The sequence below is a fragment of the Oncorhynchus keta genome, chromosome 15 (assembly GCF_023373465.1).
Source record: "Oncorhynchus keta strain PuntledgeMale-10-30-2019 chromosome 15, Oket_V2, whole genome shotgun sequence".
Taxonomy (NCBI): Eukaryota; Metazoa; Chordata; class Actinopteri; order Salmoniformes; family Salmonidae; genus Oncorhynchus; species Oncorhynchus keta.
In genome coordinates, this window is record NC_068435.1 from 991,803 (window position 1) to 1,019,788 (window position 27,986).

Below are 27,986 nucleotides of genomic sequence, written 5' to 3' on the forward strand. Positions count from 1 at the left end.
AACAGGAGACTGATATAACAGGAGACTGATAGAACAGGAGACTGATATAACAGGAGACTGATAGAACAGGAGATTGATAGATCAGGAGACTGATAGAACAGGAGACTGATAGAACAGGAGACTGATAGAACAGGAGACTGATAGAACAGGAGACTGATAGAACAGGAGACTTATTTAACAGGAGACTGATAGAACAGGAGACTGATAGAACAGGAGACTGATAGAACAGGAGACTGATAGAACAGGAGATTGATAGATCAGGAGACTGATCGAACAGGGGATTGATAGAACATGAGACTGATAGAACAGGAGATTGATAGAACAGGAGACTGATAGAACAGGAGACTGATAGAACAGAATGTAATGTTCAACTGGCTGAGAGACTGATACAAGAGGAGACTGATAGAACAGGAGACTGATAGAACAGGAGACTAATAGAACAGGAGATTGATAGAACAGGAGACTGATAGAACAGGAGACTGATAGAACAGGAGACTGATAGAACAGGAGACTGATAGAACAGGAGATTGATAGAACAGGAGACTGATAGAACAGGAGACTGATAGAACAGGAGATTGATAGAACAGGATATTATGTCCAACTGACTGAGAGACTGATATAACAGGAGACTGATATAACAGGAGACTGATAGAACAGGAGACTGATAGAACAGGAGACTGATATAACAGGAGACTGATAGAACAGGAGATTGATAGATCAGGAGACTGATAGAACAGGGGATTGATAGAACAGGAGACTGATAGAACAGGAGACTGATAGAACAGGAGACTGTTAGAACAGGAGACTGGTAGAACAGGATACTGATAGAACTGGAGACTGATAGAACATGAGACTGATAGAACAGGAGATTGAGAGAACAGAATGTAATGTTCAACTGGCTGAGAGACTGATAGAACAGGAGACTGATAGAACAGGAGACTGATAGAACAGAATGTAATGTTTAACTGGCTGAGAGACTGATACAAGAGGAGACTGATAGAACAGGAGACTGATAGAACAGGAGACTGATAGAACAGGAGATTGATAGAACAAGAGACTGATAGAACAGGAGACTGATAGAACAGGAGGCTGATAGAACAGGAGACTGATAGAACAGGAGACTGATAGAACAGGAGACTGATAGAACAGGAGGCTGATAGAACAGGAGACTGATAGAACAGGAGACTGATAGAACAGGAGGCTGATAGAACAGGAGACTGATATAACAGGAGACTGATAGAACAGGAGACTGATATAACAGGAGACTGATAGAACAGGGGATTGATAGAACAGGAGACTGATAGAACAGGAGACTGATATAACAGGAGACTGATAGAACAGGGGATTGATATAACAGGAGACTGATAGAACAGGAGACTGATATAACAGGAGACTGATATAACAGGAGACTGATAGAACAGGAGATTGATAGATCAGGAGACTGATAGAACAGGGGATTGATAGAACAGGAGACTGATAGAACAGGAGACTGATAGAACAGGGGATTGATAGAACAGGAGACTGATAGAACAGGAGACTGATAGAACAGGAGACTGGTAGAACAGGAGACTGATAGAACTGGAGACTGATAGAACATGAGACTGATAGAACAGGAGATTGAGAGAACATAAGACTGATAGAACAGGAGACTGATACAAGAGGAGACTGATAGAACAGGAGACTGATAGAACAGGAGATTGATAGAACAGGAGACTGATAGAACAGGAGACTGATTGAACAGGAGACTGATAGAACAGAATGTAATGTTCAACTGGCTGAGAGACTGATAGAAGCGGAGACTGATAGAAGAGGAGACTGATAGAACAGGAGACTGATAGAAGAGGAGACTGATAGAACAGGAGACTGATAGAACAGAATGTAATGTTCAACTGGCTGAGAGACTGATAGAACAGGAGACTGATAGAACAGGAGAATGATAGAACAGTAGACTGATAGAACAGGAGACTGATAGAACAGGAGACTGATAGAACAGGAGACTGATAGAACAGGAGACTGATAGAACAGGAGACTGATAGAACAGGAGACTGATAGAACAGGAGATTGATAGAACAGGAGATTGATAGAACAGAATGTAATGTTCAACTGTTCAGTTTGTCATTTCCACACCCTCTTCTCCCTTTCTATTCTTTCTTTATGGTCTCTTTCTACGGTGTCGGGCGCAGCATTGGTTGACAGAGCTAGAGATCTTTGCGATGATCTTTGCAGCAGCGGTTCACGACTACGAACACACTGGAACCACCAACAATTTCCACATCCAGACCAGGTAATAGATGACTGATATAACAGATCCAGACTAGGTAATAGATGACTGATATAACAGATCCAGACTAGGTAATAGATGACTGATATAACAGATCCAGACCAGGTAATAGATGACTGATCTAACAGATCCAGACCAGGTAATAGATGACTGATATAACAGATCCAGACTAGGTAATAGATGACTGATATAACAGATCCAGACCAGGTAATAGATGACTGATATAACAGATCCAGACCAGGTAATAGATGACTGATATAACAGATCCAGACCAGGTAATAGATGACTGATCTAACAGATCCAGACCAGGTAATAGATGACTGATATAACAGATCCAGACCAGGTAATAGATGACTGATATAACAGATCCAGACTAGGTAATAGATGACTGATATAACAGACCCAGACCAGGTAATAGATGACTGATCTAACAGATCCAGACCAGGTAATAGATGATTGATCTAACAGATCCAGACCAGGTAATAGATGACTGATCTAACAGATCCAGACCAGGTAATAGATGACTGATATAACAGATCCAGACCAGGTAATAGATGACTGATATAACAGATCCAGACCAGGTAATAGATGACTGATCTAACAGATCCAGACCAGGTAATAGATGACTGATATAACAGATCCAGACTAGGTAATAGATGACTGATATAACAGATCCAGACCAGGTAATAGATGACTGATATAACAGATCCAGACCAGGTAATAGATGACTGATATAACAGATCCAGACCAGGTAATAGATGACTGATATAACAGACCCAGACCAGGTAATAGATGACTGATATAACAGATCCAGACCAGGTAATAGATGACTGATATAACAGATCCAGACCAGGTAATAGATGACTGATATAACAGACCCAGACCAGGTAATAGATGACTGATCTAACAGATCCAGACCAGGTAATAGATGATTGATCTAACAGATCCAGACCAGGTAATAGATGACTGATCTAACAGATCCAGACCAGGTAATAGATGACTGATATAACAGATCCAGACCAGGTAATAGATGATTGATCTAACAGATCCAGACTAGGTAATAGATTGCTGATCGAACAGATCCAGACCAGGTAATAGATGACTGATATAACAGATCCAGACCAGGTAATAGATGATTGATATAACAGATCCAGACCATCTAACGGGTCCATTCCAGGTCTGAATAGGTACCTGATGAGAAAGAGACGATGAACACCACACACAGTTAAATATAATAGTAATTCAGTGTTTCTCAATGGAAGAAAATATGTTAGGTGACACTATGAACGTGTCTCCAGATCAGACACAGCGATCCTGTACAACGACCAGTCTGTCCTCGAGAGCCACCATGTCAGCGCAGCATACCGCCTCCTACAGGACGATGATGAGATCAACATACTATACAACCTGTCTAAAGACGACTGGAGGTGAGACATTCTTGAAATGTCATACATATGTCATAGGAGTAATATGAGTGTAATAGCATGTAATATGACTGTAATAACATGTAATAGGAGTGTAATAACATGTAATAGGACTGTAATAACATGTAATATGAGTAATAGGAGTATAATAACATGCAATAACATGTAATATGAGTAATAGGAGTGTAATAACATGCAATATGAGTAATAGGAGTGTAATAACATGTAATAGGAGTGTAATAACATGTAATAGGAGTGTAATAACATGTAATAGGAGTAATAGGAGTGTAATAACATGTAATAGGAGTGTAATAACATGTAATAGGAGTGTAATAACATGTAATAGGAGTGTAATAACATGTAATAGGAGTGTAATAACATGTAATAGGAGTGTAATAACATGTAATAGGACTGTAATAACATGCAATATGAGTAATAGGAGTGTAATAACATGTAATATGAGTAATAGGAGTGTAATAACATGTAATAGGAGTAATAGGAGTGTAATAACATGTAATATGAGTAATATGAGTATAGTAACATGTAATAGGAGTAATAGGAGTGTAATAACATGTAATATGAGTAATAGGAGTGTAATAACATGCAATAACATGTAATATGAGTAATAGGACTGTAATAACATGTAATATGAGTAATAGGAGTGTAATAACATGTAATAGGAGTGTAATAACATGTAATAGGAGTAATAGGAGTGTAATAACATGCAATAACATGTAATATGAGTAATAGGACTGTAATAACATGTAATAGGAGTAATAGGAGTGTAATAACATGTAATAGGAGTGTAATAACATGTAATAGGAGTAATAGGAGTGTAATAACATGCAATAACATGTAATATGAGTAATAGGACTGTAATAACATGTAATATGAGTAATGAGTGTAATAACATGTAATATGAGTCTAAATAACATGTAATATGAGTGTAATAACATGTAATAGGAGTAATAGGAGTGTAATAACATGTAATATGAGTAATAGGAGTGTAATAACATGTAATATGAGTGTAATAACATGTAATATGAGTGTAATAACATGTAATATGAGTAATAGGACTGTAATAACATGTAATATGAGTAATAGGAGTGTAATAACATGTAATATGAGTGTAATAACATGTAATATGAGTGTAATAACATGTAATAGGAGTAATAGGACTGTAATAACATGTAATATGAGTAATAGGAGTGTAATAACATGTAATAACATGTAATAGGACTGTAATAACATGTAATATGAGTAATAGGAGTGTAATTTTTTTTTTTTTTTTTTCTTTTTTTTTTTCTTCACCTTTATTTAACCAGGTAGGCTAGTTGAGAACAAGTTCTCATTTGCAACTGCGACCTGGCCAAGATAAAGCATAGCAGTGTGAACAGACAACACAGAGTTACACATGGAGTAAACAATTAACAAGTCAATAACACAGTAGAAAAAAAGGGTAGTCTATATACATTGTGTGCAAAAGGCATGAGGAGGTAGGCGAATAATTACAATTTTGCAGATTAACACTGGAGTGATAAATGATCAGATGGTCATGTACAGGTAAAGATATTGGTGTGCAAAAGAGCAGAAAAGTAAATAAATAAAAACAGTATGGGGATGAGGTAGGTGAAAATGGGTGGGCTATTTACCAATAGACTATGTACAGCTGCAGCGATCGGTTAGCTGCTCAGATAGCAGATGTTTGAAGTTGGTGAGGGAGATAAAAGTCTCCAACTTCAGCGATTTTTGCAATTCGTTCCAGTCACAGGCAGCTGAGTACTGGAACGAAAGGCCAAATAAGGTGTTGGCTTTAGGGATGATCAGTGAGATACACCTGCTGGAGCGCGTGCTACGGATGGGTGTTGCCATCGTGACCAGTGAACTGAGATAAGGCGGAGCTTTACCTAGCATGGACTTGAAGATGACCTGGAGCCAGTGGGTCTGGCGACGAATATGTAGCGAGGGCCAGCCGACTAGAGCATACAAGTCGCAGTGGTGGGTGGTATAAGGTGCTTTAGTGACCAAACGGATGGCACTCTGATAAACTGCATCCAGTTTGCTGAGTAGAGTGTTGGAAGCAATTTTGTAGATGACATCGCCAAAGTCGAGGATCGGTAGGATAGTCAGTTTTACTAGGGTAAGTTTGGCGGCGTGAGTGAAGGAGGCTTTGTTGCGGAATAGAAAGCCGACTCTTGATTTGATTTTCGATTGGAGATGTTTGATATGAGTCTGGAAGGAGAGTTTACAGTCTAGCCAGACACCTAGGTACTTATAGATGTCCACATATTCAAGGTCGGAACCATCCAGGGTGGTGATGCTGGTCAGGCGTGCGGGTGCAGGCAGCGAACGGTTGAAAAGCATGCATTTGGTTTTACTAGCGTTTAAGAGCAGTTGGAGGCCACGGAAGGAGTGTTGTATGGCATTGAAGCTCGTTTGGAGGTTAGATAGCACAGTGTCCAAGGACGGGCCGGAAGTATATAGAATGGTGTCGTCTGCGTAGAGGTGGATCAGGGAATCGCCCGCAGCAAGAGCAACATCATTGATATATACAGAGAAAAGAGTCGGCCTGAGAATTGAACCCTGTGGCACCCCCATAGAGACTGCCAGAGGACCGGACAGCATGCCCTCCGATTTGACACACTGAACTCTGTCTGCAAAGTAATTGGTGAACCAGGCAAGGCAGTCATCCGAAAACCGAGGCTACTGAGTCTGCCGATAAGAATATGGTGATTGACAGAGTCGAAAGCCTTGGCAAGGTCGATGAAGACGGCTGCACAGTACTGTCTTTTATCGATGGTGGTTATGATATCGTTTAGTACCTTGAGCGTGGCTGAGGTGCACCCGTGACCGGCTCGGAAACCAGATTGCACAGCGGAGAAGGTACGGTGGGATTCGAGATGGTCAGTGACCTGTTTGTTGACTTGGCTTTCGAAGACCTTAGATAGGCAGTGCAGGATGGATATAGGTCTGTAACAGTTTGGGTCCAGGGTGTCTCCCCCTTTGAAGAGTGGGATGACTGCGGCAGCTTTCCAATCCTTGGGGATCTCAGACGATATGAAAGAGAGGTTGAACAGGCTGGTAATAGGGGTTGCGACAATGGCGGCGGATAGTTTCAGAAATAGAGGGTCCAGATTGTCAAGCCTAGCTGATTTGTACGGGTCCAGGTTTTGCAGCTCTTTCAGAACATCTGCTATCTGGATTTGGGTAAAGGAGAACCTGGAGAGGCTTGGGCAAGTAGCTGCGGGGGGGGCGGAGCTGTTGGCCGAGGTTGGAGTAGCCAGGCGGAAGGCATGGCCAGCCGTTGAGAAATGCTTGTTGAAGTTTTCGATAATCATGGATTTATCGGTGGTGACCGTGTTACCTAGCCTCAGTGCAGTGGGCAGCTGGGAGGAGGTGCTCTTGTTCTCCATGGACTTCACAGTGTCCCAGAACGTTTTGGAGTTGGAGCTGGCCTTAGCTTTCCTCACTGACTGCGTGTATTGGTTCCTGACTTCCCTGAACAGTTGCATATCGCGGGGACTATTCGATGCTCTTGCAGTCCGCCACAGGATGTTTTTGTGCTGGTTGAGGGCAGTCAGGTCTGGAGTGAACCAAGGGCTGTATCTGTTCTTAGTTCTGCATTTTTTGAACGGAGCATGCTTATCTAAAATGGTGAGGAAGTTACTCTTAAAGAATGACCAGGCATCCTCAACTGACAGGATGAGGTCAATGTCCTTCCAGGATACCCGGGCCAGGTCGATTAGAAAGGCCTGCTCACAGAAGTGTTTTAGGGAGCGTTTGACAGTGATGAGGGGTGGTCTTTTGACTGCGGCTCCGTAGCGGATACAGGCAATGAGGCAGTGATCGCTGAAATCCTGGTTGAAGACTGCGGAGGTGTATTTGGAGAGCCAGTTGGTCAGGATGACGTCTATGAGGGTGCCCTTGTTTACAGAGTTAGGGTTGTACCTGGTGGGTTCCTTGATGATTTGTGTGAGATTGAGGGCATCTAGCTTAGATTGTAGGACTGCCGGGGTGTTAAGCATATCCCAGTTTAGGTCACCTAACAGAACAAACTCTGAAGCTAGATGGGGGGCGATCAATTCACAAATGGTGTCCAGGGCACAGCTGGGAGCTGAGGGGGGTCGGTAGCAGGCGGCAACAGTGAGAGACTTATTTCTGGAGAGAGTAATTTTCAAAATGAGTAGTTCGAACTGTTTGGGTATGGACCTGGAAAGTATGACATTACTTTGCAGGCTATCTCTGCAGTAGACTGCAACTCCTCCCCCTTTGGCAGTTCTATCTTGACGAAGATGTTATAGTTGGGTATGGAAATCTCAGAATTTTTGGTGGCCTTCCTGAGCCAGGATTCAGACACGGGAAGGACATCAGGGTTAGCAGAGTGTGCTAAAGCAGTGAGTAAAACAAACTTAGGGAGGAGGCTTCTGATGTTGACATGCATGAAACCAAGGCTTTTTTGATCACAGAAGTCAACAAATGAGGGTGCCTGGGGACATGCAGGGCCTGGGTTTACCTCCACATCACCCGCGGAACAGAGAAGGAGTAGTATGAGGGTGCGGCTAAAGGCTATCAAAACTGGTCGCCTAGAGCGTTGGGGACAGAGAATAAGAGGAGCAGGTTTCTGGGCATGGTAGAATATATTCAGGGCATAATGCGCAGACAGGGGTATGGTGGGGTGCAGGTACAGCGGAGGTAAGCCCAGGCACTGGGTGATGATGAGAGAGGTTGTATCTCTGGACATGCTGGTTGTAATGGGTGAGGTCACCGCATGTGTGGGAGGTGGGACAAAGGAGGTATCAGGGGTATGAAGAGTGGAACTAGGGGCTACATTGTGAACTAAAACAATGATATCAAACCTGATCAACAGTATACAAGGCATATTGACACTTGAGAGAGACATACAGCGAGGCATACAGTAATCACAGGTGTTTAATTGGGAGAGCTAGCTAAAACAGGTGAGACAACAACAGCTAATCAGCTAGCACAACATAACATGTAATAAAATGTCATAGTAATAATAGGAGTGTAATAACATGTAATATGAGTAATAGGAGTGTAATAACATGTAATAGGAGTGTAATAACATGTAATAGGAGTGTAATAACATGTAATAACATGTAATATGAGTAATAGGAGTGTAATAACATGTAATAGGAGTGTAATAACATGTAATATGAGTGTAATAACATGTAATAGGAGTGTAATAACATGTAATAGGAGTATAATAACATGTAATATGAGTGTAATAACATGTAATAGGAGTGTAATAACATGTAATAGGAGTAATGTGACTGTAATAACATGTAATAGGAGTGTAATAACATGTAATAGGAGTATAATAACATGTAATATGAGTGTAATAACATGTAATAGGAGTAATGGGACTGTAATAACATGTAATATGAGTAATGGGAGTATAATAACATGTAATATGAGTGTAATAACATGTAATAGGAGTGTAATAACATGTAATAGGAGTGTAATAACATGTAATAGGAGTAATGGGACTGTAATAACATGTAATAGGAGTAATATGAGTGTAATAACATGTAATAGGAGTGTAATAACATGTAATAGGACTGTAATAACATGTAATAGGAGTAATGGGAGTATAATAACATGTAATAGGAGTGTAATAACATGTAATAGGAGTAATGGGACTGTAATAACATGTAATATGAGTAATGGGAGTATAATAACATGTAATATGAGTGTAATAACATGTAATAGGAGTGTAATAACATGTAATAGGAGTGTAATAACATGTAATATGAGTGTATAACATGTAATAGGAGTAATGGGACTGTAATAACATGTAATAGGAGTAATGGGAGTATAATAACATGTAATATGAGTGTAATAACATATAATAACATGTAATATGAGTGTAATAACATGTAATAACATGTAATAGGAGTAATAGGAGTGTAATAACATGTAATAGGAGTAATGGGACTGTAATAACATGTAATAGGAGTAATGGGAGTATAATAACATGTAATATGAGTGTAATAACATGTAATAGGAGTAATAGGAGTGTAATAACATGTAATAGGAGTAATAGGAGTGTAATAACATGTAATAGGAGTAATAGGACTGTAATAACATGTAATAGGAGTAATGGGAGTATAATAACATGTAATAGGAGTGTAATAACATGTAATAGGAGTGTAATAACATGTTATCTCCATCCCTAACTATAACATTTTCCGCCAATATATAACTGCCAAATGGGGCGGTGTTGCAATCTACTGCAGAGTTCTGTCCTACTATCCAGGTCGGTAACCAAACAATTCAAGCTTCTACTTCTAAAAATTCACCTTTCCAGAAACAAGTCTCTCACCGTTGCCGCTTACTATAGACCACCCACTCCCCCTAGCTGTGCCCTGGACACCATATGTGATCTGATTGCTCCCCCCCCATCTGTCTTCTGAGCTCGTGCTGCTAGGTGACCTAAACTGGGACATGCTTAACACCCCGGCCATCCTACAATTCTAAACTTGATGCCCTCAATCTCACACAAATTATCAATGAACCTACCAGGTAATAACATCTTCCAAGTTTTATTCGTTGTGAAGGACATGCATGGCATATGTCCAATGAAATGCTTACTTGCAGGTTCCTTCTCGACAATGTCTGTATGTCTCCCCAGAGAGCTGAGGGGCCTGGTGGTACAGATGGTTCTGGCTACAGACATGTCCTGCTCCTCTCTCGAACCCTAACCTGTCTGTCTGTCTGTCTGTCTGTCTGTCTGTCTGTCTGTCTGTCTGTCTGTCTGTCTGTCTGTCTGTCTCCCCAGAGAGCTGAGGGGCCTGGTGGTACAGATGGTTCTGGCTACAGACATGTCCTGCTCCTCTCTCGAACCCTAACCTGTCTGTCTGTCTGTCTGTCTGTCTCCCCAGAGAGCTGAGGGGCCTGGTGGTACAGATGGTTCTGGCTACAGACATGTCCTGCCACTTCCAGCAGCTGAAACATATGAAGAACTTTCTCCAGCAACCGGAGGGGTGAGACTTAACAGCCTCCGGATCTTATATACATCCAAATCTCCTCCCCCATTCCTGCTGTCTCCTCTGTCACCACTGTCCTGAGCCTCTATTCGTTTCTGTCCTGATCCTCTATTAGTTCCTGTCTTCTCCTCTGTCCTGATCCTCTATTAGTTCCTGTCCTCTCCTCTGTCCTGATCCTCTATTAGTTCCTGTCCTCTCCTCTGTCAGCACTGTCCTGATCCTCTATTAGTCCCTGTTCTCTCCTCTGTCCTGAGCCTCTATTAGTTCCTGTCCTCTCCTCTGTCCTGATCCTCTATTAGTTCCTGTCCTCTCCTCTGTCAGCACTGTCCTGATCCTCTATTAGTTCCTGTCCTCTCCTCTGTTCTGAGCCTGTATTAGTTAGTACCTGTCATCTTCTCTGTCCTGATGCTCTATTAGTTCCTGTCCTCTCATCTCTCCTGATCCTCTATTAGTTCCTATCCTCTCCTCTGTCCTGAGCCTCTATTAGTTCCTGCTGGGTCAGACTGATAGATACATGTTGAGTGAACTCTGACCTTGCCATTGTTACAAAACATACAGACTGTCTGCTGAACTCTGACCTTGTCGTTGTTACAAAACATACAGACTGTCTGCTGAACTCTGACCTTGTCGTTGTTACAACACATACAGACTGTCTGCTGAACTCTGACCTTGTTGTTGTTACAACACATACAGACTCTGCTGAACTCTGACCTTGTCATTGTTACAACACATACAGACTGTCTGCTGTGATGTCATGGATTTACCCATTTATCTCTCTGTCTTCTTCTCCAGAATTGAGAAACCCAAAGCCCTGTCTATACTGTTAACTATCTAACCGTGCGCGCGTGTGTGTGTGTCCACCAGGATTGATAAACCCAAAGCCATGTCTTTGCTGCTCCATACAGCTGATATCAGCCACCCAGCTAAGACATGGGACCTGCACCAACGCTGGACAGCATCTCTTCTGGAGGAGTTCTTCAGACAGGTAACCTCTGACCTCTGACCTCTAACCCTACACCACCGCTGGACAGCATCCCTTCTGGAGGAGTTCTTCAGACAGGTAACCTCTGACCTCTGACCTCTAACCCTACACCACCGCTGGACAGCATCCCTTCTGGAGGAGTTCTTCAGACAGGTAACCTCTGACCTCTAACCCTACACCACCCCTGGACAGCATCCCTTCTGGAGGAGTTCTTCAGACAGGTAACCTCTGACCTCTGACCTCTATCCCTGCACCACCGCTGGACAGCATCTCTTCTGGAGGAGTTCTTCAGACAGGTAACCTCTGACCTCTGACCTCTAACCCTGCACCAACGCTGGACAACATCTCTTCTGGAGGAGTTCTTCAGACAGGTAACCTCTGACCTCTGACCTCTAACCCTGCACCAACGCTGGACAACATCTCTTCTGGAGGAGTTCTTCAGACAGGTAACCTCTGACCTCTAACCCTACACCACCCCTGGACAGCATCCCTTCTGGAGTTCTTTAGACAGGTAACCTCTGACCTCTATCCCTGCACCAACGCTGGACAACATCTCTTCTGGAGGAGTTCTTCAGACAGGTAACCTCTGACCTCTGACCTCTAACCCTACACCACCGCTGGACAGCATCCCTTCTGGAGGAGTTCTTCAGACAGGTAACCTCTGACCTCTGACCTCTAACCCTGCACCAACGCTGGACAACATCTCTTCTGGAGGAGTTCTTCAGACAGGTAACCTCTGACCTCTAACCCTACACCACCGCTGGACAGCATCCCTTCTGGAGGAGTTCTTCAGACAGGTAACCTCTAACCTCTGACCTCTAACCCTACACCACCGCTGGACAGCATCCCTTCTGGAGGAGTTCTTCAGACAGGTAACCTCTAACCTCTGACCTCTAACCCTACACCACCCCTGGACAGCATCCCTTCTGGAGGAGTTCTTCAGACAGGTAACCTCTGACCTCTAACCCTACACCACCCCTGGACAGCATCCCTTCTGGAGGAGTTCTTCAGACAGGTAACCTCTAACCTCTGACCTCTAACCCTACACCACCGCTGGACAGCATCCCTTCTGGAGGAGTTCTTCAGACAGGTAACCTCTAACCTCTGACCTCTAACCCTACACCACCCCTGGACAGCATCCCTTCTTGAGGAGTTCTTCAGACAGGTAACCTCTGACCTCTAACCCTACACCACCCCTGGACAGCATCCCTTCTGGAGGAGTTCTTTAGACAGGTAACCTCTGACCTCTAACCCTACACCACCCCTGGACAGCATCCCTTCTGGAGGAGTTCTTCAGACAGGTAACCTCTGACCTCTGACCTCTAACCCTACACCACCCCTGGACAGCATCCCTTCTGGAGGAGTTCTTCAGACAGGTAACCTCTGACCTCTGACCTCTAACCCTACACCACCGCTGGACAGCATCCCTTCTGGAGGAGTTCTTCAGACAGGTAACCTCTGACCTCTGACCTCTAACCCTACACCACCGCTGGACAGCATCCCTTCTGGAGGAGTTCTTTAGACAGGTAACCTCTGACCTCTAACCTCTATCCCTGCACCACCGCTGGACAGCATCCCTTCTGGAGGAGTTCTTCAGACAGGTAACCTCTGACCTCTAACCCTACACCACCGCTGGACAGCATCCCTTCTGGAGGAGTTCTTCAGACAGGTAACCTCTGACCTCTGACCTCTAACCCTACACCACCCCTGGACAGCATCTCTTCTGGAGGAGTTCTTTAGACAGGTAACCTCTGACCTCTGACCTCTAACCCTACACCACCGCTGGACAGCATCACTTCTGGAGGAGTTCTTTAGACAGGTAACCTCTGACCTCTGACCTCTAACCCGACACCACCCCTGGACAGCATCCCTTCTGGAGGAGTTCTTCAGACAGGTAACCTCTGACCTCTAACCCCTAACCCTACACCACCCCTGGACAGCATCCCTTCTGGAGGAGTTCTTTAGACAGGTAACCTCTAACCTCTAACCCTACACCACCCCTGGACAGCATCCCTTCTGGAGGAGTTCTTCAGACAGGTAACCTCTGACCTCTAACCCTACACCACCGCTGGACAGCATCCCTTCTGGAGGAGTTCTTCAGACAGGTAACCTCTGACCTCTAACCCTACACCACCCCTGGACAGCATCCCTTCTGGAGGAGTTCTTCAGACAGGTAACCTCTGACCTCTAACCCTACACCATCCCTGGACAGCATCCCTTCTGGAGGAGTTCTTCAGACAGGTAACCTCTGACCTCTGACCTCTATCCCTGCACCACCGCTGGACAGCATCTCTTCTGGAGGAGTTCTGTTCCCTAGTACCTGGTCACATCTCCATCCCTAGTACCTGGTCACACCTCCATCCCTAGTACCTCGTCACACCTCCATCCCTAGTACCTCGTCACACCTCCATCCCCAGTACCTGGTCACATCTCCATCCCTAGTACCTGGTCACACCTCCATCCCTAGTACCTCGTCACACCTCCATCCCTAGTACCTGGTCACACCTCCATCCCTAGTACCTAGTCACACCTCCATCCCTAGTACCTAGTCACACCTCCATCACTAATACCTAGTCACACCTCCATCACTAATACCCAGTCACATTTCCATCCCTAATACCTGGTCACACCTCCATCACTAATACCTAGTCACACCTCCATCCCTAGTACCTTGTCACACCTCCATCCCTAATACCTGGTCACACCTCCATCCCTAGTACCTGGTCACACCTCCATCCCTAATACCTGGTCACATCTCCATCCCTAATACCTAGTCACACCTCCATCCCCAGTACATAGTCACACCTCCATCCCTAATACCTAGTCACACCTCCATCACTAGTACCTGGTCACACCTCCATCACTAATACCTAGTCACACCTCCATCCCCAGTACCTGGTCACACCTCCATCCCTAATACCTAGTCACACCTCCATCCCTAGTACCTGGTCACACCTCCATCCCTAATACCTAGTCACACCTCCATCCCTAGTACCTGGTCACACCTCCATCACTAATACCTAGTCACATTTCCATCCCTAGTACCTGGTCACACCTCCATCCCCAGTACCTGGTCACACCTCCATCCCTAATACCTAGTCACACCTCCATCCCCAGTACCTAGTCACACCTCCATCCCTAGTACCTGGTCACACCTCCATCACTAATACCTAGTCACACCTCCATCCCCAGTACCTGGTCACACCTCCATCCCTAATACCTAGTCACACCTCCATCCCTAGTACCTGGTCACACCTCCATCACTAATACCTAGTCACACCTCCATCCCTAGTACCTGGTCACACCTCCATCCCTAATACCTGGTCACACCTCCATCCCTAGTACCTGGTCACACCTCCATCCCTAATACCTGGTCACACCTCCATCCCTAATACCTAGTCACACCTCCATCCCCAGTACCTAGTCACACCTCCATCCCTAGTACCTAGTCACACCTCCATCCCCAGTACATAGAAACACCTCCATCCCCAGTACCTGGTCACACCTCCATCCCCAGTACCTGGTGCCACCTCCATCACTAATACCTAGTCACACCTCCATCCCTAGTACCTGGTCACACCTCCATCCCTAATACCTAGTCACACCTCCATCCCTAATACCTAGTCACACCTCCATCACTAATACCTAGTCACACCTCCATCCCCTGTACATAGTCACACCTCCATCCCCTGTACATAGTCACACCTCCATCACTAATACCTAGTCACACCTCCATCCCCAGTACCTAGTCACACCTCCATCCCTAATACCTAGTCACACCTCCATCCCTAGTACCTAGTCACACCTCCATCCCTAATACCTAGTCACACCTCCATCACTAATACCTAGTCACACCTCCATCCCCTGTACATAGTCACACCTCCATCCCCTGTACATAGTCACACCTCCATCACTAATACCTAGTCACACCTCCATCCCCTGTACATAGTCACACCTCCATCACTAATACCTAGTCACACCTCCATCCCCTGTACATAGTCACACCTCCATCACTAATACCTAGTCACACCTCCATCCCCAGTACATAGTCACACCTCCATCCCCAATACCTGGTCACACCTCCATCACTAATACCTAGTCACACCTCCATCCCTACTACCTGGTCACACCTCCATCCCTAGTACCTAGTCACACCTCCATCCCCAGTACCTGGTCACACCTCCATCCCCAGTACATAGTCACACCTCCATCACTAGTACCTAGTCACACCTCCATCCCCAGTACCTGGTCACACCTCCATCACTAATACCTAGTCACACCTCCATCCCTACTACCTGGTCACATCTCCATCCCTAGTACCTGGTCACACCTCCATCCCCAGTACCTGGTGCCACCTCCATCCCTAGTACCTAGTCACACCTCCATCCCCAGTACATAATCACACCTCCATCCCCAGTACCTGCTCACACCTCCATCACTAATATCTAGTCACACCTCCATCCCCAGTACCTGGTGCCACCTCCATCACTAATACCTAGTCACACCTCCATCCCCAGTACCTGGTGCCACCTCCATCACTAATACCTAGTCACAACTCCATCCATCCCTAGTACATAGTCACACCTCCATCCCCAGTACCTGGTCACACCTCCATCCCCAGTACCTAGTCACACCTCCATCCCCAGTACCTAGTCACACCTCCATCCCCAGTACCTAGTCACACCTCCATCCCCAGTACCTAGTCACACCTCCATCCCCAGTACCTAGTCACACCTCCATCCCCAGTACCTAGTCACACCTCCATCCCCAGTACCTAGTCACACCTCCATCCCCAGTACCTAGTCACACCTCCATCCCCAGTACCTAGTCACACCTCCATCCCTAGTACCTGGTCACACCTCCATCCCTAGTACCTAGTCACACCTCCATCCCCAGTACCTAGTCACACCTCCATCCCTAGTACCTGGTCACACCTCCATCCCCTAGTACCTAGTCACACCTCCATCCCCAGTACCTAGTCACACCTCCATCCCCAGTACCTAGTCACACCTCCATCCCCAGTACCTAGTCACACCTCCATCCCCAGTACCTAGTCACACCTCCATCCCCAGTACCTAGTCACACCTCCATCCCCAGTACCTAGTCACACCTCCATCCCCAGTACCTAGTCACACCTCCATCCCTAGTACCTAGTCACACCTCCATCCCCAGTACCTAGTCACACCTCCATCCCTAGTACCTGGTCACACCTCCATCCCTAGTACCTAGTCACACCTCCATCCCCAGTACCTAGTCACACCTCCATCCCCAGTACATAGTCACACCTCCATCCCCAGTACATAGTCACACCTCCATCCCTAGTACCTGGTCACACCTCCATCCCCAGTACCTAGTCACACCTCCATCCCCAGTACATAGTCACACCTCCATCCCCAGTACATAGTCACACCTCCATCCCCAGTACCTAGTCACACCTCCATCCCCAGTACCTAGTCACACCTCCATCCCCAGTACCTAGTCACACCTCCATCCCCAGTACATAGTCACACCTCCATCCCTAGTACCTGGTCACACCTCCATCCCCAGTACCTAGTCACACCTCCATCCCCAGTACATAGTCACACCTCCATCCCCAGTACATAGTCACACCTCCATCCCCAGTACATAGTCACACCTCCATCCCCAGTACCTAGTCACACCTCCATCCCCGGTACATAGTCACACCTCCATCCCCAGTACATAGTCACACCTCCATCCCCAGTACCTGGTCACACCTCCATCCCTAGTACCTGGTCACACCTCCATCCCCAGTACCTAGTCACACCTCCATCCCCAGTACCTAGTCACACCTCCATCCCTAGTACCTAGTCACACCTCCATCCCCAGTACCTAGTCACACCTCCATCCCCAGTACCTAGTCACACCTCCATCCCCAGTACCTAGTCACACCTCCATCCCCAGTACCTAGTCACACCTCCATCCCCAGTACCTAGTCACACCTCCATCCCCAGTACCTAGTCACACCTCCATCCCTAGTACCTAGTCACACCTCCATCCCCAGTACCTAGTCACACCTCCATCCCTAGTACCTGGTCACACCTCCATCCCTAGTACCTAGTCACACCTCCATCCCCAGTACCTAGTCACACCTCCATCCCCAGTACATAGTCACACCTCCATCCCCAGTACATAGTCACACCTCCATCCCTAGTACCTGGTCACACCTCCATCCCCAGTACCTGGTCACACCTCCATCCCTAGTACCTGGTCATACCTCCATCCCCAGTACCTAGTCACACCTCCATCCCCAGTACCTGGTCACACCTCCATCCCCAGTACCTAGTCACACCTCCATCCCCAGTACATAGTCACACCTCCATCCCCAGTACCTGGCCACACCTCCATCCCTAGTACCTAGTCACACCTCCATCCCCAGTACCTGGTGCCTGCATTATTGTTTGCCACTTGGCTTTAAATTGTACCAATGTGTTTTTCTCTGTCATCCATGGTATTTCCATTTTTTAAATAATAAATAATAATATTTTTCCATTGTGTTAATGATGGTGAATTGATTGATTTTCATGTTTTTACGTTTTTTTCAAGATCAGTGTTGAGAAGAGAATCTTCCAGTCCATTGGTTGTCTCACTACACTCCCATATACCATTTCTTGATTGGGTTATTGATGGTGTGATGTCATCATGTTGATCATGTGATGTGCTGTGTGTCTCCAGGGCGATAAGGAGGCGGAGCTAGGACTGCCCTTCTCTCCTCTGTGTGACCGCAAGTCAACCATGGTGGCCCAGTCCCAGATAGGTGAGTTATATAACCTCAACCCTGACAACAAGTCAACCATGGTGGCCCAGTCCCAGATAGGTGAGTTATATAACCTCAACCCTGACAACAAGTCAACCATGGTGGCCCAGTCCCAGATAGGTGAGTTATATAACCTCAACCCTGACGACAAGTCAACCATGGTGGCCCAGTCCCAGATAGGTGAGTTATATAACCTCAACCCTGACAACAAGTCAACCATGGTGGCCCAGTCCCAGATAGGTGAGTTATATAACCTCAACCCTGACAACAAGTCAACCATGGTGGCCCAGTCCCAGATAGGTGAGTTATATAACCTCAACCCTGACAACAAGTCAACCATGGTGGCCCAGTCCCAGATAGGTGAGTTATATAACCTCAACCCTGACAACAAGTCAACCATGGTGGCCCAGTCCCAGATAGGTGAGTTATATAACCTCAACCCTGACAACAAGTCAACCAGGGTGGCCCAGTCCCAGATAGGTGAGTTATATAACCTCAACCCTGACAACAAGTCAACCATGGTGGCCCAGTCCCAGATAGGTGAGTTATATAACCTCAACCCTGACAACAAGTCAACCATGTTGGTCCAGTCCCAGATAGGTGAGTTATATAACCTCAACCCTGACAACAAGTCAACCATGGTGGCCCAGTCCCAGATAGGTGAGTTATATACTGACAGACCAAGAAACTAGATTCTCTGGTCTGATGAATCCAATATTGAACTCTTTGGCCTAAATGCCAGGCGTCATGTCTGGAGGAAACCTGGTACCATCCCTATGGTGAAGCATGGTGGTGGCAGCATCATGCTGTGTGTTTTTGAGCGGCAGGAACTGGGAGACAAGTCAGGATCGAGGGAAAGATGAACGGAGCAAAGTACAGAGAGATCCTTGATGAAAACCTGCTCCAGAGCGCTCAGTACCTCAGACTGGTGTGAAGGACAACGACCCTAAGCATACAGCCAAGACAGCTTCAGGAGTTGCTTCGGGACAAGTCTCTGAATGTCCTTGAGTGGCCCAACCAGAGCCTGGACTCGAACCCGATGTCATTCGAGGGCTGCGCATTATCAGCAAATTAATTTGTATAATTTCACTTTGCTTGTGAGAAGCATTAGCACAAGCAAGTCTGATTAGGCTTAGCTATACCACAGCCTCTGCCATAGAAACAAACAGAGCATGGCTTTGTGTCTGTGGTTGCACCTTTAAATGCAGAGAACCACTCGTCTCTAGGCAAAACCCAATTTAATCTACAAAAAACTTTTTTCACAAAAAAATAGATGTTTACATACACCTTAACTGAATACAGCGTACTGGCGGCAGGGAGGTCAGGGGCAGGAGAGCAAAAACTGGGTTTACAACGGAGCAGTTTAACACATAAAACCACCGGCATCCAGAACAAACAGTCAAATGGGTACAAAACCCGTTGCACACCAGCTAAACGTGCACATGCACTTACAATAAACATTTCCGGGCAAAGACATGGGGGGTGCAGAGGGTTAAATACACAACATGTAATGAGGGAATTGGAACCAGGTGTGTGGGAAGACAAGACAAAACAAATGGAAAATGAAAAGTGTGATGAGAGTCCCATGTGCCTTGGTTGGTAAAGCATCGCCAGTGTTGTGGGTTTGATTCCCGCAGGGGACAGGTACGCTCTGCAAAAATAAAAATACAAGTCATTACCACTAAATAAATGAATAGGGAAATGTTAGTTGTGCTGTAGAATTGTTTATCCCATCACGGTTGATAACCACTGGCCTCTCTATGTGTCTGTCTCCAGGGTTTATAGACTTCATTGTGGTTCCAACCTTCACCGTGTTGACAGAAATGACGGAGAAGATTGTCATTCCGCTCATCAACGAGGCGTCACTCAGCCTGGCAGGGTTCAGACGCTCCAGGTACCACAATTCCTGCTTCTACTTCCGGGTACCGGCTTCTACTTCCTGTTTCTCCTGTAGGAAAAGAGCGCATCGCCAACACAGTGTATCTTCTGGACCTATCAGTGTGTGGCAGTGGGTCCAGGAGATGATGCAGTCATCCGGCTCCAAGGACTGTGAGAAAGTCTAAATGAGTTTCAGGGCCTGTGAAGGATTGCACTGTTATTCCCTGTTATACCCTCTTATACACTGTTACACCCGCTGTGTGGTCGAGTCTGTGAAGGATTGCACTGTTATTCCCTGTTATACCCTCTTATACACTGTTACACCCGCTGTGTGGTCGAGTCTGTGAAGGATTGCACTGTTATTCCCTGTTATACCCTCTTATACACTGTTACACCCGCTGTGTGGTCGAGTCTGTGAAGGATTGCACTGTTATTCCCTGTTATACCCTCTTATACACTGTTACACCCGCTGCGTGGTCGAGTCTGTGAAGGATTGCACTGTTATTCCCTGTTATACCCTCTTATACACTGTTACACCCGCTGTGTGGTCGAGTCTGTGAAGGATTGCACTGTTATTCCCTGTTATACCCTCTTATACACTGTTACACCCCCTGTGTGGTCGAGTCTGTGAAGGATTGCACTGTTATTCCCTGTTATACCCTCTTATACACTGTTACACCCGCTGTGTGGTCGAGTCTGTGAAGGATTGCACTGTTATTCCCTGTTATACCCTCTTATACACTGTTACACCCGCTGTGTGGTCGAGTCTGTGAAGGATTGCACTGTTATTCCCTGTTATACCCTCTTATACACTGTTACACCCGCTGTGTGGTCGAGTCTGTGAAGGATTGCACTGTTATTCCCTGTTATACCCTCTTATACACTGTTACACCCGCTGTGTGGTCGAGTCTGTGAAGGATTGCACTGTTATTCCCTGTTATACCCTCTTATACACTGTTACACCCGCTGTGTGGTCGAGTCTGTGAAGGATTGCACTGTTATTCCCTGTTATACCCTCTTATACACTGTTACACCCGCTGTGTGGTCGAGTCTGTGAAGGATTGCACTGTTATTCCCTGTTATACCCTCTTATACACTGTTACACCCGCTGTGTGGTCGAGTCTGTGAAGGATTGCACTGTTATTCCCTGTTATACCCTCTTATACACTGTTACACCCGCTGTGTGGTCGAGTCTGTGAAGGATTGCACTGTTATTCCCTGTTATACCCTCTTATACACTGTTACACCCGCTGTGTGGTCGAGTCTGTGAAGGATTGCACTGTTATTCCCTGTTATACCCTCTTATACACTGTTACACCCGCTGTGTGGTCGAGTCTGTGAAGGATTGCACTGTTATTCCCTGTTATACCCTCTTATACACTGTTACACCCGCTGTGTGGTCGAGTCTGTGAAGGATTGCACTGTTATTCCCTGTTATACCCTCTTATACACTGTTACACCCGCTGTGTGGTCGAGTCTGTGAAGGATTGCACTGTTATTCCCTGTTATACCCTCTTATACACTGTTACACCCGCTGTGTGGTCGAGTCTGTGAAGGATTAAACACAGGCCTCCACTCCGTGCTTTAAACGAGAGTTGGCAACTTCACAGTCTTCACCCTGTCAACCATGTAGAAACTATCTCTCCTCTAGTGGTCCAGTCTCAGTTAACTATAAGTCTTCTCCCTGTCGAGCATGTAGAAACTATCTCTCCTCTAGTGGTCCAGTCTCAGTTAACTATAAGTCTTCTCCCTGTCAACCATGTAGAAACTATCTCTCCTCTAGTGGTCCAGTCTCAGTTAACTATAAGTCTTCTCCCTGTCAAGCATGTAGAAACTATCTCTCCTCTAGTGGTCCAGTCTCAGTTAACTATAAGTCTTCTCCCTGTCAACCATGTAGATACCTTTTTCTTTTTACTCCTCTCCTCTCCTCTCCTCTCCTCTCCTCTCCTCTCCTCTCCTCTCTCCAGTCTAAACAGTATTAGCTGTGAGGATGCTAAGCGTGGTAGTGTTAAAAGTACCGGGTCAGAGGGCAGTGCTACTGGACATTTTTCTCTACTGGCTGTGGACCTGAAGAACTTCAAGGCTCTGTGGAATGAAGAGGTTTATCAGAACAGAGAGAGATGGAAGACACAGGCCACTAAAGGTGTCTTGTCTGTAGTTTTATCGATCGACCAATCAATCAACCAACCAACCAATCAATATCCCTTGACACTTTTGTGTGTGTGCATGTGTGTGTGTATGTGTGTTCCTCCAGAGACACAGGAGAAGGCCAGAAGGGAGGCTGAGGAGGAGAGAGTCCTGCAGGAAGACACTATGGAACCCCAGGAGAGAGTCCTGCAGGAAGACACTATGGAACCCCAGGAGAGAGAAATTGAAACAGAGCTGGGAGATACAGAGTCACAGGAGGGAGAGGGAGAGGAAGAGGAAGAGGGAGAGGAAGAAGAGGTGGAGGGAGTGGGAGAAGAGGAGAGTAAAGTGCCAGAGGAGCTCAACTTACGTCAGGACAAATGCACAGTGAAGACCGAAGAGAGAGATGGAGTGAGGACAGGAGAGAGGGATGGAGTGAGGACACAGACTGGAAGTGCAGCAGACACCAGCCCACCATTACAGAAGTGTAGGTGTCATTATACTGTATATTAAACAGGTTTTTCAGGGAACATTTTCTCTTATGCCAGAGGGGGCGGAGTCTCCACAGAGTGACCAAAACACCTGAAGGTAAGAGACAGCCAACCTCTACTGACAGGTAACATGAAGGTAAGAGACAGCCAACCTCTACTGACAGGTAACATGAAGGTAAGAGACACCAACCTCTACTGACAGGTAACATGAAGGTAAGAGACACCAACCTCTACTGACAGGTAACATGAAGGTAAGAGACACCAACCTCTACTGACAGGTAACATGAAGGTAAGAGACACCAACCTCTACTGACAGGTAACATGAAGGTAAGAGACAGCCAACCTCTACTGACAGGTAACATGAAGGTCAGAGACACCAACCTCTACTGACAGGTAACATGAAGGTCAGAGACACCAACCTCTACTGACAGGTAACATGAAGGTAAGAGACACCAACCTCTACTGACAGGTAACATGAAGGTCAGAGACACCAACCTCTACTGACAGGTAACATGAAGGTCAGAGACACCAACCTCTACTGACAGGTAACATGAATGTAAGAGACACCAACCTCTACTGACAGGTAACATGAAGGTCAGAGACACCAACCTCTACTGACAGGTAACATGAAGGTCAGAGACACCAACCTCTACTGACAGGTAACATGAAGGTAAGAGACACCAACCTCTACTGACAGGTAACATGAAGGTCAGAGACACCAACCTCTACTGACAGGTAACATGAAGGTAAGAGACACCAACCTCTACTGACAGGTAACATGAAGGTAAGAGACACCAACCTCTACTGACAGGTAACATGAAGGTAAGAGACACCAACCTCTACTGACAGGTAACATGAAGGTAAGAGACACCAACCTCTACTGACAGGTAACATGAAGGTAAGAGACACCAACCTCTACTGACAGGTAACATGAAGGTAAGAGACACCAACCTCTACTGACAGGTAACATGAAGGTAAGAGACACCAACCTCTACTGACAGGTAACATGAAGGTCAGAGAAACCAACCTCTACTGACAGGTAACATGAAGGTAAGAGACACCAACCTCTACTGACAGGTAACATGAAGGTAAGAGACAGCCAACCTCTACTGACAGGTAACATGAAGGTAAGAGACACCAACCTCTACTGACAGGTAACATGAAGGTAAGAGACACCAACCTCTACTGACAGGTAACATGAAGGTAAGAGACACCAACCTCTACTGACAGGTAACATGAAGGTAAGAGACAGCCAACCTCTACTGACAGGTAACATGACGGTAAGAGACACCAACCTCTACCGACAGGTAACATGAAGGTAAGAGACACTGACCTCTACTGACAGGTAACATGAAGGTAAGAGACACCAACCTCTACTGACAGGTAACATGAAGGTCAGAGACACCAACCTCTACTGACAGGTAACATGAAGGTAAGAGACACTGACCTCTACTGACAGGTAACATGAAGGTCAGAGACACCAACCTCTACTGACAGGTAACATGAAGGTAAGAGACACTGACCTCTACTGACAGGTAACATGAAGGTCAGAGACACCAACCTCTACTGACAGGTAACATGAAGGTCAGAGACACCAACCTCTACTGACAGGTAACATGAAGGTAAGAGACACCAACCTCTACTGACAGGTAACATGAAGGTAAGAGACACCAACCTCTACTGACAGGTAACATGAAGGTAAGAGACACCAACCTCTACTGACAGGTAACATGAAGGTAAGAGACACCAACCTCTACTGACAGGTAACATGAAGGTAAGAGACAACAGCCTCTACCGACAGGTAACATGAAGGTAAGAGACACCAACCTCTACTGACAGGTAACATGAAGGTCAGAGACACCAACCTCTACTGACAGGTAACATGAAGGTCAGAGACACCAACCTCTACTGACAGGTAACATGAAGGTAAGAGACACCAACCTCTACTGACAGGTAACATGAAGGTAAGAGACACCAACCTCTACTGACAGGTAACATGAAGGTAAGACACACCAACCTCTACTGACAGGTAACATGAAGGTAAGAGACACCAACCTCTACTGACAGGTAACATGAAGGTAAGAGACACCAACCTCTACTGACAGGTAACATGAAGGTAAGAGACACCAACCTCTACCGACAGGTAACATGAAGGTCAGAGACACCAACCTCTACTGACAGGTAACATGAAGGTAAGAGACACCAACCTCTACCGACAGGTAACATGAAGGTCAGAGACACCAACCTCTACTGACAGGTAACATGAAGGTAAGAGACAGCCAACCTCTACTGACAGGTAACATGAAGGTAAGAGACACCAACCTCTACTGACAGGTAACATGAAGGTCAGAGACACCAACCTCTACTGACAGGTAACATGAAGGTAAGAGACACCAACCTCTACTGACAGGTAACATGAAGGTAAGAGACAGCCAACCTCTACTGACAGGTAACATGAAGGTAAGAGACACCAACCTCTACCGACAGGTAACATGAAGGTAAGAGACACCAACCTCTACTGACAGGTAACATGAAGGTAAGAGACACCAACCTCTACTGACAGGTAACATGAAGGTAAGAGACACCAACCTCTACTGACAGGTAACATGAAGGTAAGAGACACCAACCTCTACTGACAGGTAACATGAAGGTAAGAGACACCAACCTCTACTGACAGGTAACATGAAGGTAAGAGACACCAACCTCTACTGACAGGTAACATGAAGGTAAGAGACACCAACCTCTACTGACAGGTAACATGAAGGTCAGAGACACCAACCTCTACTGACAGGTAACATGAAGGTAAGAGACACTGACCTCTACTGACAGGTAACATGAAGGTAAGAGACACTGACCTCTACTGACAGGTAACATGAAGGTAAGAGATACCAACCTCTACTGACAGGTAACATGAAGGTCAGAGACACCAACCTCTACTGACAGGTAACATGAAGGTAAGAGACACCAACCTCTACTGACAGGTAACATGAAGGTAAGAGACACCAACCTCTACTGACAGGTAACATGAAGGTCAGAGACACCAACCTCTACCGACAGGTAACATGAAGGTAAGAGACACTGACCTCTACTGACAGGTAACATGAAGGTAAGAGACACTGACCTCTACTGACAGGTAACATGAAGGTAAGAGACACCAACCTCTACTGACAGGTAACATGAAGGTCAGAGACACCAACCTCTACCGACAGGTAACATGAAGGTAAGAGACACCAACCTCTACTGACAGGTAACATGAAGGTAAGAGACACCAACCTCTACTGACAGGTAACATGAAGGTCAGAGACACCAACCTCTACCGACAGGTAACATGAAGGTAAGAGACACCAACCTCTACTGACAGGTAACATGAAGGTAAGAGACACCAACCTCTACTGACAGGTAACATGAAGGTCAGAGACACCAACCTCTACTGACAGGTAACATGAAGGTAAGAGACAGCCAACCTCTACTGACAGGTAACATGAAGGTCAGAGACACCAACCTCTACCGACAGGTAACATGAAGGTAAGAGACACCAACCTCTACTGACAGGTAACATGAAGGTAAGAGACACCAACCTCTACTGACAGGTAACATGAAGGTCAGAGACACCAACCTCTACTGACAGGTAACATGAAGGTAAGAGACAGCCAACCTCTACTGACAGGTAACATGAAGGTAAGAGACACCAACCTCTACTGACAGGTAACATGAAGTTCTATGTTGTTTCCCTCAGCGGTAGATCTGCACTAGGATCAAGCAGCAGACCAGGAGGCTGAAGCTCTAACGCTCTCTACTGGACAGAGACTATTACATGTCATCCCTCCATCCTCCATCTGCTGTTTCTTATCATATGTAGAGCACGTAAGAGCCAACCTCGACTTTATACATGAGAGCTCTTTGAAGCAATGAGGAAAAATCAGAACTTCAGATCTTGAGAACTTACTGAATTGACTGAATTGAAATGTAATGGAACCCAACCCCGTTGCTTATTGCAGGGTATTTGAGCCAAACCCTTCCTTTCCTATGTTGTGATTGACATTGTTTTTGTTTTTACAGTTGAGGTGCATTATGGGTAAAGAGCCTTCACAGGCTCTTCAATCCACCGACACCCCCAACTGGATGTATCTACAGTTGAAGTCGGAAGTTTACATACACCTTAGCCAAATACATTTTAACTCAGTTTTTCACAATTCCTGACATTTAATCGTGAAAATTCCCTGTCTTAGGTCAGTTGGGATCACCACAATATTTTAAGAATGTGAAATGTCAGAATAATAGTATAGAGAATTAATTATTTTCAGCTTTTATTTATTTCATCACATTCCCAGTGGGTCAGAAGTTCACATACACTCAATCAGTATTTGGTAGCATTGCCTTTAAATTGTTTAACTTGGGTCAAACGTTCGGGTAGCCTTCCACAAGCTTCCCACAATAAGTTGGGTGAACTTTGGCCCATTCCTCCTGACAGAGCTGGTGTAACTGAGTCAGGTTTGTAGGTCTCCTTGCTCGCACACACTTTTTCAGTTCTGCACACACATTTTTTATGGGATTGAGGTCAGGGCTTTGTGATGGCCACTCCAATACCTTGACTTTGTTGTCCTTAAGCCTTTTTGCCACAACTTTGGAAGAATGCTTGGGGTAATTGTCCATTTGGAAGACCCATTTGCGACCAAGCTTTAACTTCCTGTCTGATGTCTTGAGATGATGCTTCAATATATCCACATAATTTTCCGCCTCATGAAGCCATCTATTTTGTGAAGTGCACCAGTCCCTCCTGCAACAAAACACCCCCATAACATGATGCTGCCAACCCCACAACATGATGCTGCCACCCCCACAACATGATGCTGCCTCCCCCACAACATGATGCTGCCACCCCCACAACATGATGCTGCCACCCCCACAACATGATGCTGCCACCCCCACAACATGATGCTGCCACCACCGTGCTTACGGTTGTTTCATCAGACCAGAAGACATTTCTCCAAAAAGTACAATATTTTTCCCCATGTGCAGTT

The 27,986-nt window shown here is 45.8% G+C and overlaps 1 protein-coding gene and 1 long non-coding RNA gene across 2 annotated transcripts in view; both read left to right on the forward strand.

Moving 5' to 3' along the window:
* LOC127907720 (dual specificity calcium/calmodulin-dependent 3',5'-cyclic nucleotide phosphodiesterase 1C-like) overlaps positions 1-20,532 on the forward strand; it is a 167,978-nt gene extending 147,446 nt beyond the window's left edge. Inside the window, exons 6-11 of the mRNA XM_052464301.1 lie at positions 2,184-2,284; positions 3,580-3,708; positions 10,608-10,709; positions 11,577-11,697; positions 18,388-18,469; positions 20,246-20,532. Of these exons, the coding sequence (XP_052320261.1) occupies positions 2,184-2,284; positions 3,580-3,708; positions 10,608-10,709; positions 11,577-11,697; positions 18,388-18,469; positions 20,246-20,532 (822 nt within the window). The remainder of the gene's footprint in view (positions 1-2,183; positions 2,285-3,579; positions 3,709-10,607; positions 10,710-11,576; positions 11,698-18,387; positions 18,470-20,245) is intronic.
* A 1,785-nt stretch (positions 20,533-22,317) lies between these two features.
* LOC127907476 (uncharacterized) lies at positions 22,318-26,845 on the forward strand. The gene is made up of 3 exons (XR_008064494.1): positions 22,318-22,490; positions 22,602-22,961; positions 26,702-26,845. It is a non-coding gene; the product is annotated as an uncharacterized LOC127907476 (long non-coding RNA).
* The last annotated feature ends 1,141 nt before the right edge of the window (positions 26,846-27,986 follow it).